Below are 17579 nucleotides of genomic sequence, written 5' to 3' on the forward strand. Positions count from 1 at the left end.
AAACACATATTGACAATAAAAATTAATTATTTTAAGGACTTAATTTAATATTTTTTGGGTTAATTATTTAAATATTATTTTAAAAAAGTTATATAAATATAAGTTATAAAAATTATATAACACATTTAGGTCGAGTCGTGGATCACATCCGCAACTCGACCTCAAAAATATTTTTTTTAAAAAAAAAACATATTGTGGGTAGCATCCACGACAACCTTTTATATATTTTTTTGTTTAATTTTATTTTTTATAAATTAATTATATTTAATTAATTTTTAACAATATATTAAAAATTCAAAAAAAATATAATGTTAAAATTGTATAATTATAATTACAACCAATTTATTAAAAAATATTACAATAAAAATACAAATATAAAAAATGTCCACCCATTCCACAATTACGTCATTGACGCCAAGATCTTCTTATTTCCAAGCCCATATTTTACATTGACCCATTTTGTGCCTCATTATCATCACCACCGGGACTAATATCGAATCGACTTGATGTTGTTGTAGAACTAGACTCCATATTATCACGATATGCACTAAATGATGGAAATTGAATGGGTAAAATGTTGTATCCTAATGTATATGGTTGATTAATCCCAAACCCAAGGTCAAGATGTACTTGTAAAGAATAATCTTCTGTTTGAATTGGCATATATGGAGCTGATTGAAACTAATCATCTTGTGGTGGCAGAGGTATGTAGTAATCTTGAAGCGGTTGGAGCACGTAATTATCTTGAGGTGTACACATTGTAAAAAGACCAGCTATATCCACCCCAACATCATGACGTTCAACTAAACCAATAGAATTCGGTGAGAACTTCTTCTTTGCATGTGGGACGTGGTGGGGCATATCGGATGGCATAGTAATTTGTTGTGACTGATAGGTTATGACTTTCTTGATAATATGTAACCCGTATTCGAATATGTCCACCAATTGACTATACCCTTCACTATTTAGTGGTCTAAATTGACGTAAAGTTTCAAAGGCATTCACCTCTTCTGCCTAAAAATTGTTGAAAAATAATGAATGTTGTATTGTAAAAAAAGTATTTAAATAAAGTATGCGATATTATATAACAGACCACAATTTGCAACATAGGTGTGTCTTTAGGTTTGTACCCGCTTTTCACACTTCTGTCAGTAGATGGCAACACGAAATTTCGTATTACTTTGCAGTACCATTCTTAATATTCTCGTTCTGTTGGAAATGGGTGGCCTTTGTACAATCGTGTCATATCATCTTTGTCATCTAATGATGTATTGTATTGTGTTGCAGGTTCTAATATGTGCCTGTAGGTTTTTTTCGGGAGATCTGATGTAGGCTCATGTCCCGGGTATCCATCGCTTTTAGAATATTCTGTCTCATCCCGAAGTGACGAAAGACCGTTTAGAACGATGCATTTATGCTTTCAATTGTTCACTAAAAGTTTGATGTGAGAACTTATTTATTCATAACATACATATTAGGTACGGTGAATACGAGGATGTTGCTATAAGTGTGCGACGTTCTCACAGCAGGGCTCTAACGCACTCGGCAGGTGACCTCTGTCTCCCAGGACATATAGGTATGCTCCGTCTGCAGTTGAGACAGTTATGCGCAAGGCTGCCTTTAATGCTGCTGTGGATGAACCCTGCCGGCACGTTTCCCTGCAGCATGTTGTAATCCAGAAACAGGCTCCTCCAGTATCCTTTGCTGACTCTGTCCCCATACTCCACTGGGATTTTACCATGGAAGAGATTGTGCCCCAAATTCACGTGACTCAGGTTCTGATATGTGATCAAATTTATAGGCAAGCGGCCCCTTATCTGGTTATTTTGTGCCTCAATCGCATGCAGCTGGCTAGGCCTGTTGGACATTCTCATCACATCTATTCTTGTGAACCGATTTGCTGAAATGTTAATGTTTCTTATTTCAGGTAACGCTAAAATGGCTTGGTTTATTGGCCCTGAGAACCTGTTATGGGTCAAGTCTAATAACCTGAGATGCCGGAGCCCATTCAGAGTTGAAATGTGGCCGGACAGCAAGTTACCACCTAGCAACAACGATACTAAATTGTTGGGGACTTCTGGGAGATTACCGAAGAGCTGGTTGCTGCTCAAGTCCATTGTGTTGAGCTGCCACAGGCCTGTCAGGTCAGGGATTCTCCCTGAAAACTTATTATATGATAGTCTTAAATGAATCAAGCTCCGTATGTTGGATATGGCTGCAGGGATCGAGCCAGATAGTCTGTTGTGCGACAGGTCAATAACTTCAAGCCTCTTCAGCCCTCTGAAGCCGTGAGGGATGCCCCCAGATAAGGAATTCTCTGAAAGCAAAAGCCTGGTCATCTTTGTCATCCTGACGATGGAATCAGGGATCTTCCCATGGAACTTGTTCTTTCTCAGGTTCAGCAAAGTGAGTTCTGTCAAGTTTCCGAGGCTAGGAGGCAGAAACCCCTCCAGCCCATCTTCTTCCAGGTTGATTGCCGTGATGCGGCTACTAGAATTATTGTCAGGAATATTGCAAAGAATTCCAAGGAAATGTGTCCCGGGGGCGTCACATGGATCAATGTTGAAACTCCAGGAGTGGAGGAAAGAAGAAGACGGGATTGTGTGGGGATTGATTGACTGCCTGATGGAACGGAGAACTTCGATATCTGATTCCAGGGTTTTTGAATCAACAAGTATTGGATTCTGAGTCAGGGAAAGAAACACAAAAGTCATCAATGAGCAAAGGGAGAGTGTTAACTGCATGGCTATGGCCATTCTGTGCAAGGAGAACGTCACAAATGGTTAAACAGTAAATTGTTTTTGAGCTCCTTATATGGCATACAGAACGCAAGGATAAGAGTAAGAAGGTTTAAATCTTGGAGTAGGTTGGAAACATGATATGCTGTGTGTCTCTAAGCATGTTAGTTCATTGGTTGCTGACAGAGAAATGATTCTCTTCATAATCCTGATGAGCTCTCCAGCCCTCAACTTACACACAACATGAAACTCTCATTTCCTTCCTAGATCCATGCAGCAAGAATAGCATGTTCAATCAGTTTTTGATTAATGAAATACGGCCTGTAATTTTTGGCGTATCCTGAGTATCCCCGGTCCTGCTGAATGAAATGAAGCTTCGTAGACTTAAATTGTTGAAAACAATGATCTGGATCAGATGGTTGATCTGTAGGATTAAGTTTTACTACCATTTATAGTAGTTAATTCATAAACACTATGGACTGATGAAACGCTTACTGTCGCACCATGGAGAACTTGACGAGGCCCTTTACAGTGCAAGATGATGGGGGCTTGTTCAGACAGCATAAATCAACTATCAGTTAATTCGAAATTAAAGTATATCATGACGGAAAAAGGAGGGGTAAAGTTTAACATCCCATAAAGGTTCAACGAGTATAAAGACTCAAGCACAAGCGATGTTACCTAATACAGCATTCGGTTGGAAAGGATGTAGACATTCTCATCAACATAGTAAATATGTTCACAAGCCATTTGATTGTACTAATCTACTTCCATTTGGTAAGGTTTTAATTACATGCCACTGTTCATCAGGATTCAGCCAAGATCAGGAACTGTGAAATGCTCTTCATCAACATCTGGAACATCAATCCTAGGCTTCTTGTGAGCTGTGCAGAACTTGGTTGGTCTGTAAGAAGTGATGTTGCTGGACTGAGACAGCGGTAGCTGAGGTACTTCTGCTGCAGCTAAACTCTCCTGTGATATTTGTTCGTCAAACAGATTAGTGTCTGTCAACCACTCAAGCTCACTAAACTCGAGTTGCTCCTTCTGCATGGTGTGAAAAATATTATTTATTACGAATGCATATACAAGAAATAGAAGTGCAGAAATTAAACATCATTTCAATTTCTTGCATGGAAGCTTTCTTATGGAATACAATGGAGCTAACTTGGTACCATCATAGCGACAGGGGTGTTCACAATTTGGTAAACTCGGTACAGTATTCATTTTTCAATTTAAAGAAAAATCCATATTCAATTTGGTTTCAGGTTTTTTTTACTGATTATTATTTTTATATTTATTTTTGTGTATTCGTATTCTTATATTTATTAATTGCTTTGCATCATTTTCATTAATATACTTATCAAACTTTAAAAGTAAAGAGTATAATTATAACTTCTAGTATTTAATTATTTTAATTTATTTGACCAAAATACGGGAAAAGGCTCAATTATTGTCAAACCGACTAATTCTGTTCTATATTTGGTATAACATTTTGGCATATCGAACTTTCAGTTAGTAGAAATTTCAATTCCGTTTTACCGAATAAACACCATTACATATCGATGCAATTTCTTGTCAAAACTTCCTTGTGGGAAATCAAAGAGGCTTGAACTATCGTGGTGACCTCTTCCATATGCATGAACTATCGTGGTAGTTGAGAAAGGAGACTGGCATTCACAATGCACAAACACGCAATCTCATGCGTGCGTGCACACACAGAGACACACACACATGCACAGAGATCGTTATATGATATTCTCAAATTGCATGACCGATCAAATAGGGTAGATGCAAGGATGCTGGAGCATTCCCATGTCTGGCAACTTCATTTATAGAGAATTCAATTGCAGCCTATATCTAAGCTTCCGCATAAAGTCTGACTAAATTACGATTTCTATTCCACATATATATAGCAGAGTCTTAAGAACAAGAAGTGCCCCATCACAAGGTTCTGATATAAACGTTGGGCCAAATAGAACATGCTTGATATAGTGATGGATCAATTGTCATTGATTAGATAAAAAAATTTGATGATCAATACTATGCAACTTATTCTTTTCTTGCAAACATATAAATAAAATATGGCTGAAATACCTTACTCTTGACAAGATCAGACACTTTCATAAAATTAATCATTTTAATGAAGACATCTACATGTTAACTTTCTTACCTTGTCAGAGGATTCATAATCTGAGAATTGTAGCAACTCATCAGCGCCCCAAGATGGTGAGGTGATACCTGAAGCATGCTGAATGGGATCTTCCCGACCAGTCTGTTGTGAATTGGATGCAGACCTTGGCTCCATCTGGCTTTTTGAACTTTCCTTGTTACAAGTGGAGGTCAAAGCTACTCGTATTCCGGTAGCTAAATATCTCTGGTGCTTTGCAGCAAAACTGTTAGCTGAATGAATTGGCTGGTCACAGTCCTTGCAAAAGAGCGCTCTGTCCTCAACGCAGAAGATGAAGGCTGCCTTGTCCTAGAAATTGAATCAGCACGAAAACTTAAAAGTTCATAACAGAAAAGGCATCTTCAAGGGTAAAAAAAGAGTTATTTTTGCATCAACAATATTTCTGTACTCATTGTGGCAAAGTTGTTTCCTGTGCGAGTATCAGACTTCTTGCCATGTTCCAGGAGAGAAATCAACAATTAAACACAACTCTTTCAAGCAAGACATATGCCCCTAAAGATAAGTCCAAGTCAAACAATGGAAGCACCGAAGATGGTGATGTCTCAACGTCAAAATCCCCTCATTTAGGTGTTCTAGTTTTTCATCATTGTGTACTATGTAGCAGCTAATATTCATGTAATGTGGGCGTTCTAAAGAGGTGCAGCATTCTAACTTGGACTGTGACATGCTATGCAGTAGAGTGTTTAAAAGTCATTAGTTCCTCATTTAGAGTTTCCGGAAATTATAGTCTAATTTCTATGTACCCAAAGAAAACTTTCAGCTATTATTTGATAGCATGCCTCAACTTCAATTACCAAAAAATGACGTCTCTGATGTTAGCTTATGTTTTATCGCATAATATATGTAACAAAAACTCCTTGTTAAAACTTATTATTAGAAAAAAATAATTATTTACCATATGATTGTTGAATTGCAGCTCTATTATATGCTGCATTTCTTATTGAATTAGCAACAAAAGCAAAAAAAGATCGACTTGCATTAGCAAAAACTTATTACCTGAGAAACAACAGTATAGCAGTGAGAATCATCTCAAATTTCAAGAATTGAAGCAACTAAGCTTCTTCTCAACAACAAAACTCCACTCTGTAGTTTCTGAATAACAATTGAGGCTAGAATCAACGGTTGTCAAGAGAAAACTCTGCATAAAAGTGCAATTTCTCTTTATTTTCATCTGATTTTCCGAAATACGGATTGAGGCCTAGAGTCAACGATTTTCAAGATAAAGATGCCCAGAAAGAGCAATTTCCTCTCACCACAACACATAAAATTGTGGTGGAATAATTTAAAAAAAAAAAAAAGAAATATTAGTCTGATCCAAGATATCATCATATGCAGCTAATCGGACTTCATAATTTCTTTCTTCACTCCCATATTACACAAGGATCACTGTATATCCAAACAAGCAAAACCTTACAAACTTATGAAAATTCAAGAGTACAATCTCCTTCACCAACTATACACAACCCACATGAATAAACGAAAGAACAAAACACTGAAGAAAAGCAAACAAGAAGGATCACATACTCTGCATATATCACACCGTGGTAGTTTGTTGGAAAGGCATTCAAGAAGCAGCCTCTGATGTTTGCTCGCAAGCTTGTTGGCAGCGTGCACTTCCACATCGCATTTCTCGCACAATGCAGCCTCATCGGCGCAGCAAATTACCGTTGCCTGGGCCTTCTCACACATATCACACTGTATCTTCATCTTCTTTATGTGAGAGAAGCAAAAATAAAAAAAGTCAACAGCCCTCTTCGCAATTTGATCTTCCAACCAAAAGATAAGCCGGAAAAACCAAAATCAGATAAACTAGGCCGAGAATACCAGAAAATTAGGTGAAGGGTACCTATCAAAAGGACTTCTTTCTCAATCCTAGAAATAATATCTGCTGGAGAACCTTTGATGGTGTTTGGAGTTGAAAGCGACAACCATGTGCGTCCAAGAACTGAATTTTCTTTAATGAAAAATTAGACGGAAAAAAGTACTGGACAGTAACACCAAGCGGGAGAAGAAGAAGAAGAATCCGGGAAGGAAAGGAGAAGATACGGATCAGGATTTGTGCAACAAATTCTGGGACGAGGTTGCCAAAGCCCAATATGTGGCTGTTGGAACGAGTACCTTTACTACTGGCCATCAATTACTTGTTATTTGAGTCAACTAGCTGACGTGGCGTGTCGTGACGTATGCATTATAATTTAAATCATATTATAAATAAAAATAGAATATATGAATTAAATTAATTTTAAATTTAAAGAGTCGAATAAATTAATTTTCTTGTAAATTAAAGAATATTTTTAAAATTATAAAAAATTGGTATAGTAGTGTTCAAATTGTCAATTTAAATTTATAATATTTTTTTTATAAAAATATAATTTTAGTTTTAGATGATATTGAAATATAATTTTTTAATATATATTATATAAAAATAAGCTTAATCAATATTTTAGTATATTTTTATATTTTTAAAAATAAATATTTATATAATACATATGATTTTAAATAAATATTTTAGTTATCTATATATTTATTAAATAAATAAATCAATCAAGTAATTTACTAAATTAAAATTAGAAATAGAAAAGAAAATATGTGATGTGAGAATTGAGTCAATTGAGTCTGACTATTGAAAATTGAGAACTCTCTCTCTCTAACTTTCTCTCTCTCGCGGGCGCCGTAGTGAGTTAAAATTGCAAAGTCCAGAACTCCATCTTCACGTCCGCGAATCCACAGCACGCGCACACCTTCGCACCGACTCCACCATTAACAGGTGATTTCTCTGTTTAGATTGAGAAAGTCATATTTTTGTTGATGCATTCTCACCTGTTCTCGCGAGGTCGACTAACATGAGTCGAGCTTGAGCCTATTTTTTCGAACTCGAGCTCGGCTTGTTTGCACCCCTACACCGATCTCCTCACAAAGCAGCCTCCCATAATATTTCCATTTTTTTTAATTTTCTAATTTTGTCTTTAATTGAAACGTCCCCATATAAGATATTATTATTAATTTGTTTAGTTTGTCTAAATACTGATGACTTGATGCTGATGCTACCAAGTGGACAGAATCCAGAGGAGCTGTAATAGAGACTTCCCGGAAGTCTCAGTTTTCAGTTTACAGTTTCAGCTCACAAATTTCTTCCGGATCTCATAGCACCTCAGGAGCAACTTCGCCCAATTATTCTCCGTGAGCCTTTGAATTCATCAGGTCTGCAAAAATATTCAGTTGCATTTCCGTATGCTATGTTCACGAAGACTTTTTGTATGGACCTTCGACCTATTCGATAAATTGCTTCACCATATGATTGTGCTTGCGTTTCCGTAAACCTAGACGCTCTTCAATTCTAATTTTCGGAATGTTTTATGCTTTTGTATCGTAATGCTGCGAAGACTTTCAGTTTCACAGGCTTTGTCTGAAACTCGGAGATTCTTGAGACATGTACCTTTGCCACTATCGGAAGATTATCGACAACCAGCACATAGTGCTGTTCCTCTTAGTTGGTTTAATCACTGCAGCAAAATAGAGGCATGCCTTGTTTTGAAATTGAGTCGAACATTGCTAACCAACCCGAACTTTCGGTTTGGTAGAAATTCAAGTTCAACTATTGAATATTCAGTTCGATTGAGTTCATCACTATGGGACCAGATTCGTAGACAATTTTGCAGTTTAGGAGCTTTCGAATCGGAGAAAGCAACTGATACTGGTGGGAATAACAATGTGGATAAGGTCTATAAAACAGTGTTGGATTACTCAAATCCCGAGTATAAAATGGAGGGGGCTCTTGATAAACTAGGCATTGAACTGACAACTCCTTTGGTTGTAGAGGTGTTACACAGGCTTCGTTTTGAGGAGAAATTAGCATTCAGGTTCTTTAATTGGGCAGGACATCTAGAACATTATAATCATGAGCCTGAATCGTATAATAAGATGATTGACATTCTGTCTAGTACCAAGTACAAGGTCAAGCAGTTTCGTATCATCTGTGATCTTCTTGATTACATGAAAAGGAGCAAGAAAAATTCTGTTCCCATAGAGGTGTTGTTGACCATTCTAAGACAGTATACAGAGAAGCACTTGACGCATCTTCAAAAATTTGCAAAGAAGAAGAAGATAAGAGTAAAGACACAACCTGAGATAAATGCATTTAATTTAATGTTGGATGCTTTGTGCAAGTGTTGTCTTGTTGAGGATGCTGAGGCGATGTTTCAGAGGGTGAAAAGCAAAATCAGGCCAAATTCTGATACATATAATATTCTGTTCTTTGGATGGTGCAGGGTCAGAAACCCGACTAGAGGTATGTGTGTGCTGGAAGATATGATGAAGATGGGTCATACACCTGAAAATTTCACATATAACACTGCCATTGATACCTTCTGCAAAGCAGGGATGTTGACAGAGGCTGCTGAACTTTTAGAGTTTATGAAAACCAAGGGCTCAACAATGTCTTCCCCGACAGCAAAAACTTATGCAATTATGATAGTAGCACTTGTCCAGAATGATAGAATGGATGAATGCTTTAAAATCGTGGCTGATATGATAGATAGTGGATGCCTTCCTGATGTGTCAACATACAAAGAACTAATCGAGGGCATGTGCTCATGTGGAAAGATTGAAGCAGCTTATAAATTTTTGCAAGAGATGGGACGGACAGGCTATCCTCCTGATATTGTCACTTACAACTGTTTTCTCAAGGTTCTTTGTGACAATAAGGATAGTGATGAAGCACTTAAACTTTACCAGAAAATGATTGATGTCGGTTGTATGCCCAGTATGCATACATACAATATTCTGATTTCAATGTTTTTTAGGATTGGTGATCCTGAAGGTGCCTTTGAGACTTGGAATGAGATGGATAGAAGGGGTTGTTCACGTGATACTGATACTTATTGTGTGATGATTGAAGGGCTCTTTGGATGCAGTAATACTAGAGATGCAATATATCTTCTGGAACAAGTAATAGACAGGGGGATGAAATTTCCATATAAGAAATTTGATACCTTTTTGATGCAGCTCTCTGCAGTTGGTGATCTCCAATCCATCCATAGATTATCCGAGCATATGAGGAAATTCTACAACCCTGCTATGGCACGTCGTTTTGCATTAAATCAGAAGCGTAAAAGTATGAGCTTGAGGGGGAAGTGAGTAGAATGTAGTTGGAATGTTATCAAATTGGCTTAACTGCCCATCACTCATTCTACTCTGGAATATTTATATACAAAATCTAAATGCATCCACAAACTTGCAATTTCCTGCAAATGCTTAATCTTGATTCTTCAGCTGCATGCGGTGGTCAGCCCTCAAGATAACAAGATGGGCTTAAGATATTCCTCTACTGCTTATTTCATGACCCTTTAATAGCGGAAAGTTGGGGCTCTAGAAGGAAACTAGAGCATTTCATGTTGCTGCATATGCTCAAGTCATCATCTCAGCAGCGAAAATCAATGTGAAGGAGGGGCAGTGGTCAGCGTTCACCTACCAACAATCAGAGAATGGTAAAGAAAACCTTTGTAGTTAGTATTGATGAGAAAGTCGGGAATATTTACTTAATAGATCGAACATTTTGACCAGTTAATTGCTAAGTCTTTGAGGTTAGGTTCAGAATACTTGTCATCTTCTTGCCAGTTAAATTTGGAATGCCTGACGGATAGCATCTTGTCTATTGTATTCTGCCTATCCACTTTCCTAACCATGCCATGCCACACAAAGTTCAATTCAACTGTCTTGTGCGTTTATTTAGCAAATCAATTGGTAGCCACAACTTGCCCCGCAAATATGAGGCATTATTATTTGATCTCCTACCATTTGCTTTCGTCAGTAAACTGCTGCTTCTGTATTCAATTTTGTACATTGCCAAAGGTTGTAATGTGACTGAACTATAAAAATCTATACTATATATAATTGAAGAATACACTATCGGTGTCTTTAATATTTTGGTATGTTAATTTTTTATTTTTGAAATTATATAATTATTTTTAACTTTCCCACTCATCATGATTTTTCATAACTACCTTTTGGTAGTTTGTTTTTTGCTCATTCAGTTTTAGCTTATACATACTATTGTATATGTATTTTAGGTAATTTCTAACTCTATAAAGGATAAATAAATAATATAATCTAAAAAGTATCTTCTTTTTTCATATTATATAAAAATTATGCAGAGACATAAAATGTGGCACGAGTTTTAGTTGTATAAGAATACAGAGTATGAGACAACAAAAAACTTTGTATAAGAATACAGAGTATGAGACAGTTTTTTGTTGTTTCTTGGAGTCTAATACAAAGCGTGAACGGGGACAAGACTTCTATATATATTTAGAATGAGCTTGGAATTTTGATTTGGATTTCATTTAGAAAGAACAGTTGTTAAAGAGTATAACTTACATCAACACATTATCTCAATTTTACAAAATTTTCATTTTTTTTTCATATATAAATGTTTTTTCGTCTATTTTTTCTGCTGGTAAAAACATCACATGGATCATTGTACATGTGATATTTTAGTAGAAAAATCGAACGAAAACGATCATATGTAGCAAAATGCAAATTTCACAAAGTTAATATAATAAATTAATAAAATAAATAAATAAATAAAGTGACAAAGTGTAATAAGTTGTAGTTTAGCCATAGTAAATAATGGCATGTTTACATCATTTTCTATATAACAATAATTAGTATCATTTGTCAAGTATTAGAAAAATCAGATTGGATGATGTGTACAACTTATTTCATAATGCTGTCAAAAATTGTTTTAAATAAATAAATTGTAAAAGAAACTATGTCATTTATTAGTTAGTTGAAGAATAAGTCGATATCACTAAATTTTTCAATCATCGTGGTATAAATCTACCTTCATGGCAATCCTGCAACCACGACTCTGCCATTTTATACACCATATCAAACCCTTATCCAAAATTCATCTTTGAGTGTAAGCAACCAAAATATGTGAAAATTGCTATCGCTTTCGCATTTGTCACTATTGTTTGTATTAAAAAAATACAGAACCATGAATGTTATTGGTATGTAAAACTATTGATATCCTTTATTGAGTGATTGTATAATTTTTCTTGGCATTGCTACTCTAAAATGTAAAAAGAACGGCGGGATAAAAGTTAGGGGTTGGAGACCCATACTTGAACTCATGCAAATTAGACCCATCAGCCCCTATCCAAAACACAACTGAAGATAACCCCAAGATTCCTAATAAATTAGTAGATAGACAATTTATGAACAGAGTAAATGTGTTTGAAAATGGAGATACAGTTAATCCAATACTTAATACATGACCAATTCCAGATACACAACAACTTCATTGAGATGATGTTGAAAACAAGGATTGGATCTCTGGCATAGAATATAAATCCTGGTTGACCTGCAATGCAAAAAAATATGAATCCCCTATGGATGTATATATAAGATTTGAATATGAATGGAAATTCAGAAAATGCTTCAGCCCACAAGCATTGTAATGAGGGGAAGTTTTATGTTTTACCCACTTGGTACTGGATGTATGTGGTCGTTAGCTAGCGGTCCACAACCAATAGTGTGATGAGATGCAACAGGGAAGAAATTATTGTAGTGTACTAGACAGAAAACTAAGACACGAGATGAAGGGCAGGAAAACTAGGATAAAATTGAAAAAATAGGCTATTGAGAAAAGACGGAACTAAAAGATACCGAATGGTGGGTAGTTATTAAGTGTGATTAGCAAACTGAAATGCTTAGTGGACTTTCAATAAGACAAGAAATCAGGAAAGTATCATCTGAAGCTTGCAGCTGTATAACATATGCATCACGAAAAGTGAAGGTTAAAACTGGTTGTATGCGTGTGGAAACAAGCCATATGTACCAAAAAAAGCAACCTCCTTCCTAAAAGAAACCAATCAAAAAAAAACACCAGATCCCCTTCTTCAAGCAAAAGCCAAAAAGAGACTACCTTTTTCAGCTTCTTTATGTTTCATGGTCATTCACTTTAGAAGATTCCTTCCCTCTCCATATTGCTAGTACTTCATCTGTTCTGAATCTTTGGGTAAAAGTAGATTCCTCTAGTGGTGTTGTCATGCCATGGGCATATGCAAGGAGCCCTGTGTAAGCAATCATTGCTCCATTATCAATGCAATATCTGTCATCAGTTGCAAATAACTTCCCACCCCTCTCAGAACACATAATGCGCATCATCTCCTGTAAGCGCTCGTTGCATCCTACACCGCCAACAATTAGAACGTCCTTCTTGTCACAATGTGCCATAGCTCTCTCCGTAATCTCAACAAGCATTGCAAACAAAGTTTCCTGGAAAATTCACGATATATACAGTCTGCTTTTTGACATAACAAGACAGCCAAACGAGATGATCCATTTGCTTGAGATTATCAAACACTTACCTGCAGAGAATAACATAAATCTGCAGGGGTGCATTCATTATTTTTAAGCTTCTCTTCCGCGGTTGCTTCGATATAGCTCAATATCCCACTAAAAGACACATCCATTCCTTTCACCACATATGGAAGGTCTATAAACTGTTCTCCTTTCTTTGCAAGCTGTCAGGAAGTCAAAGGAATCAGGTCTGACTGACAAGGAATTACTTTTTATCATATGCAATCAGAATTGGAATAGGAAAACAGATGAATCAGCTAGAATATAGTCCATCCAAAAGGATACTCATTTAACTAAAATCAAATTGTTAGTATGAAATACAGTCACGTCAGTCCCAAAGCAACTTGATTCACGCATCAATAAAAGCTTCAACCTTTTATCTTAAAGAAACAAGGCAGTTGAACCAAGCAGAGCAGAATGGAAACAAATACAGCAGACATACCAAGCAAAAGTAGGAGCGTGGATTTTAACTTTAAAATTTCAGTAACTAATAGGTATATTCTGGTTGCTCAAAAGCCTAATGAACAATGACAACATAATGCAATTGCTCGATGAACCAACTTTTTAATTGCCATTACAAAAAATACCTGCTCAATGTTGTATCCAGGACTGGGGTCATTAGACAGAGTGAGAACTCGTGCAAATCTGTCCAAGCAATTTCCAACAGCAATATCTATTGTCTCCCCAAAAATACGGTATCGGCCCTCACTGTACGCAATTACCTGAGTATTTCCCCCACTAACATACAACACAACAGGATCATCAGCCCCAGTAACTATTCTCCCCATTTCAATATGCGCTACACAGTGATTAACTGCAACAATTGGCTTCTTCCAAATTTGGGATAGAACACGTATCACTACAGCTGATACCTGCAAGGAAACACCTCCATATAACCTTTGTTCATAGTCATGTCGTATACCGAAAAAAACAATCTCATTTCCTCAATGTATTGTGGACATTGTGAACAATGAATTCATTAACATCAATGGTTTACAAGTTTGTACAGCACACGTCACACCTCAAATATGGAAAGTTTCTAGTACGAGCTACTGATTATAGCATAGCATACAGATATTTTCATGCCGTGTCCAATTGTCGATGTAATTGTAAAAATCCTAAGGCACAATGAATGATTAACCAATCTAATTTAACTAAAAAGATTCTGACACTTAGGAACTTCCAAATATTATGGGGAAACATTGAGCTGCACTTATACACATCATCCCATATCTTTTGTATATTCAGCAATTATATCTAAATGTTTGGCCATAATTATTTTCATGGTTTTCTCAAATATTCAGGTTTACACTGATTTCCAGTGCACAGGGAAAAAAGAAATTACTAAAGGAGAAAGAAAATAGAAATGATCCACCATTACAAGGATGGTGGCTTAAGCACAACCTTCAGAGTTCAGGCAAAAGTTCATGGGTGTTCTATTAATGTAATAGATGTTATACTTCCGTGAAGTAAAGACAAGTAACAAAGAATTCAAAGCACATAGGAAAATTACTTGTTCAGAGTATAGCACCAGGTCATTGGATGGGAAACAGAAAAAATTAAAGTTGTACCTATTATTTTACATATTGGTCCTTGGAAAACAAATAAATTATTAATTGAAAAGTATCTGCATGGGGATTGATATCCTACTCAAGTGACAAAAAAGCTTGCTGCCTTGCAATTGTATTTGAGCATTGCAGAAATATCCAAGCAAAACGACATAGCTAGCAAAAATTGAATCGCAAACTAGTCGTAATTCTTAAATACAAATACCAATGCACTGTGGTGCACAAACCATAGCCCAAAATGCATCTGGTCATTCATGTAACTATCCCCATCCACATCCACATCCACATCCAATCCTTCAAGCTAACTTAGTTATTTACATGCAACTCAACATCAGCAACGTTACAGTACTACTGGTAAGTGACGCAACCTATTCAAGTTGATATTCCACCTAAATGATACAACCTCAACAGTATAACGTCCAAAACCACAACTTTGCTGCTTAAAAAAATATAGAGACACACAAACACCCAATAAGTAGCTAATTAAGCAAATAACTCTAATCAAACATCAGTATTTTCCGCAAATAACAGAGTTGGTACCTGGAGTGGGGCGCCCATGCCAGGTCCCTTGGTGTAACAGAGGCAGTCAACGTCTTGGGGCGTAATCTTAGCCTCTTCCAGCGCTAACTTTACGAGAGGCAGCACATACTGGAGGTGGTGCTGAGCGGTTTCTCTGGGGAGAAAGCCTTGGCCCGGTGGAGTGATGTAAGTGTGTCGTGGGTTAGACAGAATGCTGCCGTCCAATGTTACCACCCCAACCCCAATTTTGTTGGCAGAGCCCTCGAAACCTAAGGCTATCAGCCTTTTCTTCTCCGCCATAACCGCTTCTGTGAGAGATGGAGAGTGTGTGTGCGGGGTTCTAGGGTTTTGGGAGAATACAGGGCACAACTCCGTATGCGCTGCGTACCAGTATTATCATCACAATACGATTCGGATACTTAATTGAAGTATAAATTAGATTTTGTCGTTGGAATTATATTCAAATTTTTTTTCCGTTTCATCTTAATTTTGAAAATTTTGTATTTTAGCATATATGACCTTATTTTTTATTTTCATGTCAAAAAAACATTTCATATTCTGCATGCGTAAAAAATATTACTTCACATGATCATTAAATATCACATGTACATTGTACGTAATATTTTTTTGATAAAAAACAGTTATAAATGGCAAAGTGCAAAATTTCATAAAATCGAAAGCATAAATTGATACAAAAAGAATAATAAATACTAAAATATAAAAATAGTCATAATTCGAAAGACAAAATATAATTAACCCTTAATTGATTCAAATAGAAAATTCAAAACTACACTTAAAATGAGGTATATTACTTATAAAATACATTTTGTCAACTGAACTATAATCGTTTTTGTAATTTGTCACTTAATTTTTTTTATTGCACTCTACCATAATGAATTTTTCACCACATATGCACATTACTGGTATTTATAAGGGCAAAATTGTCATTACTCTCCCTCCCCTTTGGGGCTCAAGACACACCGTAGGCGCACGTTAAAAAATGACAAGTTTGCCCTTTAAGCAATACTCGGTATTGTGCATATAGGCATCTTATGATGAAAAAGTGGACTGAGATAGTAAGATGAAAAAAATTGTACTTTTGTATGACAAAGTACAATAAAAAATATTTTAGACGACAAAGTGCAAAAACAATCATAGTTCAGAAGCCAAAATGTGTTTTACCCTTCTTTTTTTTATATTTGGTTTTAAATATTAACTTTTATATTGAATGTATATTTGTAAATAAATTGTATTTTTAATATAATACTAATCCCATACTTAGAGGATTAAGAATCATTATGAGAATAAGTATCTATAAATCTAAATAGTCTATATCTATACTATATATAATTGAAGAAGCTGCGAATTGATGTCTCAACTATTTTGGTATGTTATTTTTAATATTTAATTAATTTATTAATTAACTTTCCACTCCCCAATTTTCTTTCAATAGTTATTCTTCTTTTTTTAATTTCCATCCATTTTTTTTGTCACTATTTTTTATAAATTTAATATTAACTTACTATTCTATACATACTTCATTAAATAATAAAATTTTATAATATTTTATTTTAAAGAAATTGCATGCACACAGAGTGTATCACAAATTACTTATTCTTATTATAACTGAAGAGCACATCTTTAATGTCTCAAGTCTTTTTAATAATGAATCACAGGGTAGGTGAATTTATTTATTCACTGGTGTAGGATCACTTTGTCCAAAATTTGGAAAAATAGTATTTTTGATCTTATAAGTCAGGCCTCTCTTACTTTTGGTCCCATTCATTATGAGATTAATATTTTTAGTCCCGTAATTTATAGACGTTAGCACTTTTAGTTCTTATCCGCTTTTCCGTCTATAATTTAAAAGTGTGGGATACATAGCTGTTGAGTATTTTTGGTTAGAAAAAAAATCAACACGTTTTCCAACTTGGGGACCACTTTTAAGAAAAAATATAACTACAAATGATAGAAAAAAAAAATCATGAAGGAAATTAGGGGGGAAGGGGGAGTTCTCTCTTTTCTCAATTTCTTTTTACATTTCTTCAAATATGTTTTTTATTTTTTAAAAAATTTTAGCAGAATAAAATAGTAATATCCACTTTATTATCTAAGGGCTTTATATATTTTTTTAATTTGAAGAAAGTATTTATAATTTTTTAAATGAGAAGTATTTATAATTATGTCAAATTTGAAAATAAT

At 35.5% G+C, this 17579-nt stretch overlaps 4 protein-coding genes across 7 annotated transcripts; 1 reads left to right on the forward strand and 3 right to left on the reverse strand.

The window, feature by feature from the left end:
* Window positions 1–1397: 1397 nt before the first annotated feature.
* On the reverse strand, window positions 1398–3198 carry LOC105158747 (Leucine-rich repeat (LRR) family protein). Its single transcript, XM_011075589.3, has one exon. The coding sequence runs from the start codon at window positions 2754–2756 to the stop codon at window positions 1521–1523; it is 1236 nt and encodes a 411-aa protein (XP_011073891.1). The 5' UTR covers window positions 2757–3198; the 3' UTR covers window positions 1398–1520.
* A 118-nt stretch (window positions 3199–3316) lies between these two features.
* On the reverse strand, window positions 3317–7042 carry LOC105158748 (B-box zinc finger protein 24). Of its 3 annotated transcripts, none has more exons than XM_011075591.3 (4): window positions 6773–7042; window positions 6451–6633; window positions 4909–5214; window positions 3317–3782 (listed from the first exon to the last, which is right to left on the reverse strand). In XM_011075591.3, exons 2-4 carry the CDS (start codon window positions 6631–6633, stop codon window positions 3552–3554), a joined length of 720 nt encoding a protein of 239 aa, XP_011073893.1. In that variant the 5' UTR covers window positions 6773–7042; the 3' UTR covers window positions 3317–3551. The 3 variants fall into 3 exon arrangements, with proteins under 3 accessions (XP_011073893.1, XP_011073892.1, XP_011073894.1); XM_011075590.3 differs by having other exon boundaries at window positions 6451–6636; XM_011075592.3 differs by lacking the exon at window positions 6773–7042 and having other exon boundaries at window positions 3317–3710; window positions 6451–6766.
* A 489-nt stretch (window positions 7043–7531) lies between these two features.
* On the forward strand, window positions 7532–10830 carry LOC105158749 (pentatricopeptide repeat-containing protein At1g73400, mitochondrial). Of its 2 annotated transcripts, none has more exons than XM_020692821.2 (2): window positions 7532–7693; window positions 7979–10830. In XM_020692821.2, the coding sequence occupies exon 2, from the start codon at window positions 8299–8301 to the stop codon at window positions 10060–10062; it is 1764 nt and encodes a 587-aa protein (XP_020548480.1). In that variant the 5' UTR covers window positions 7532–7693; window positions 7979–8298; the 3' UTR covers window positions 10063–10830. The 2 variants fall into 2 exon arrangements, with proteins under 2 accessions (XP_020548480.1, XP_020548479.1); XM_020692820.2 differs by having other exon boundaries at window positions 7986–10830.
* A 1267-nt stretch (window positions 10831–12097) lies between these two features.
* Window positions 12098–15786, reverse strand: LOC105158750 (Actin-like ATPase superfamily protein). The gene is made up of 5 exons (XM_011075594.3): window positions 15399–15786; window positions 13878–14162; window positions 13299–13454; window positions 12854–13206; window positions 12098–12289 (listed from the first exon to the last, which is right to left on the reverse strand). Exons 1-4 carry the CDS (start codon window positions 15675–15677, stop codon window positions 12868–12870), a joined length of 1059 nt encoding a protein of 352 aa, XP_011073896.1. The 5' UTR covers window positions 15678–15786; the 3' UTR covers window positions 12098–12289; window positions 12854–12867.
* Window positions 15787–17579: the final 1793 nt, after the last annotated feature.

This window comes from Sesamum indicum, linkage group LG3, assembly GCF_026168435.1.
Source record: "Sesamum indicum cultivar Baizhima isolate 11 linkage group LG3, ASM2616843v1, whole genome shotgun sequence".
Classification (NCBI taxonomy): Eukaryota; Viridiplantae; Streptophyta; class Magnoliopsida; order Lamiales; family Pedaliaceae; genus Sesamum; species Sesamum indicum.

Coding starts and splice junctions, on each gene's coding strand:
- LOC105158747 (XM_011075589.3), bottom strand. CDS start 2,756: ATGGCCATAGCCATGCAGTTAACACTCTCCCTTTGCTCATTGATGACT.
- LOC105158748 (XM_011075591.3), bottom strand. CDS start 6,633: ATGAAGATACAGTGTGATATGTGTGAGAAGGCCCAGGCAACGGTAATT. Junction 5,215..6,450: donor CACGGTGTGATATATGCAGA/GTATGTGATCCT, acceptor TTCAATTTCTAG/GACAAGGCAGCCTTCATCTT. Junction 3,783..4,908: donor ATTATGAATCCTCTGACAAG/GTAAGAAAGTTA, acceptor CACACCATGCAG/AAGGAGCAACTCGAGTTTAG.
- LOC105158749 (XM_020692821.2), top strand. CDS start 8,299: ATGCTGCGAAGACTTTCAGTTTCACAGGCTTTGTCTGAAACTCGGAGA.
- LOC105158750 (XM_011075594.3), bottom strand. CDS start 15,677: ATGGCGGAGAAGAAAAGGCTGATAGCCTTAGGTTTCGAGGGCTCTGCC. Junction 14,163..15,398: donor GCATGGGCGCCCCACTCCAG/GTACCAACTCTG, acceptor GTTTCCTTGCAG/GTATCAGCTGTAGTGATACG. Junction 13,207..13,298: donor ATTTATGTTATTCTCTGCAG/GTAAGTGTTTGA, acceptor TGAATTTTCCAG/GAAACTTTGTTTGCAATGCT.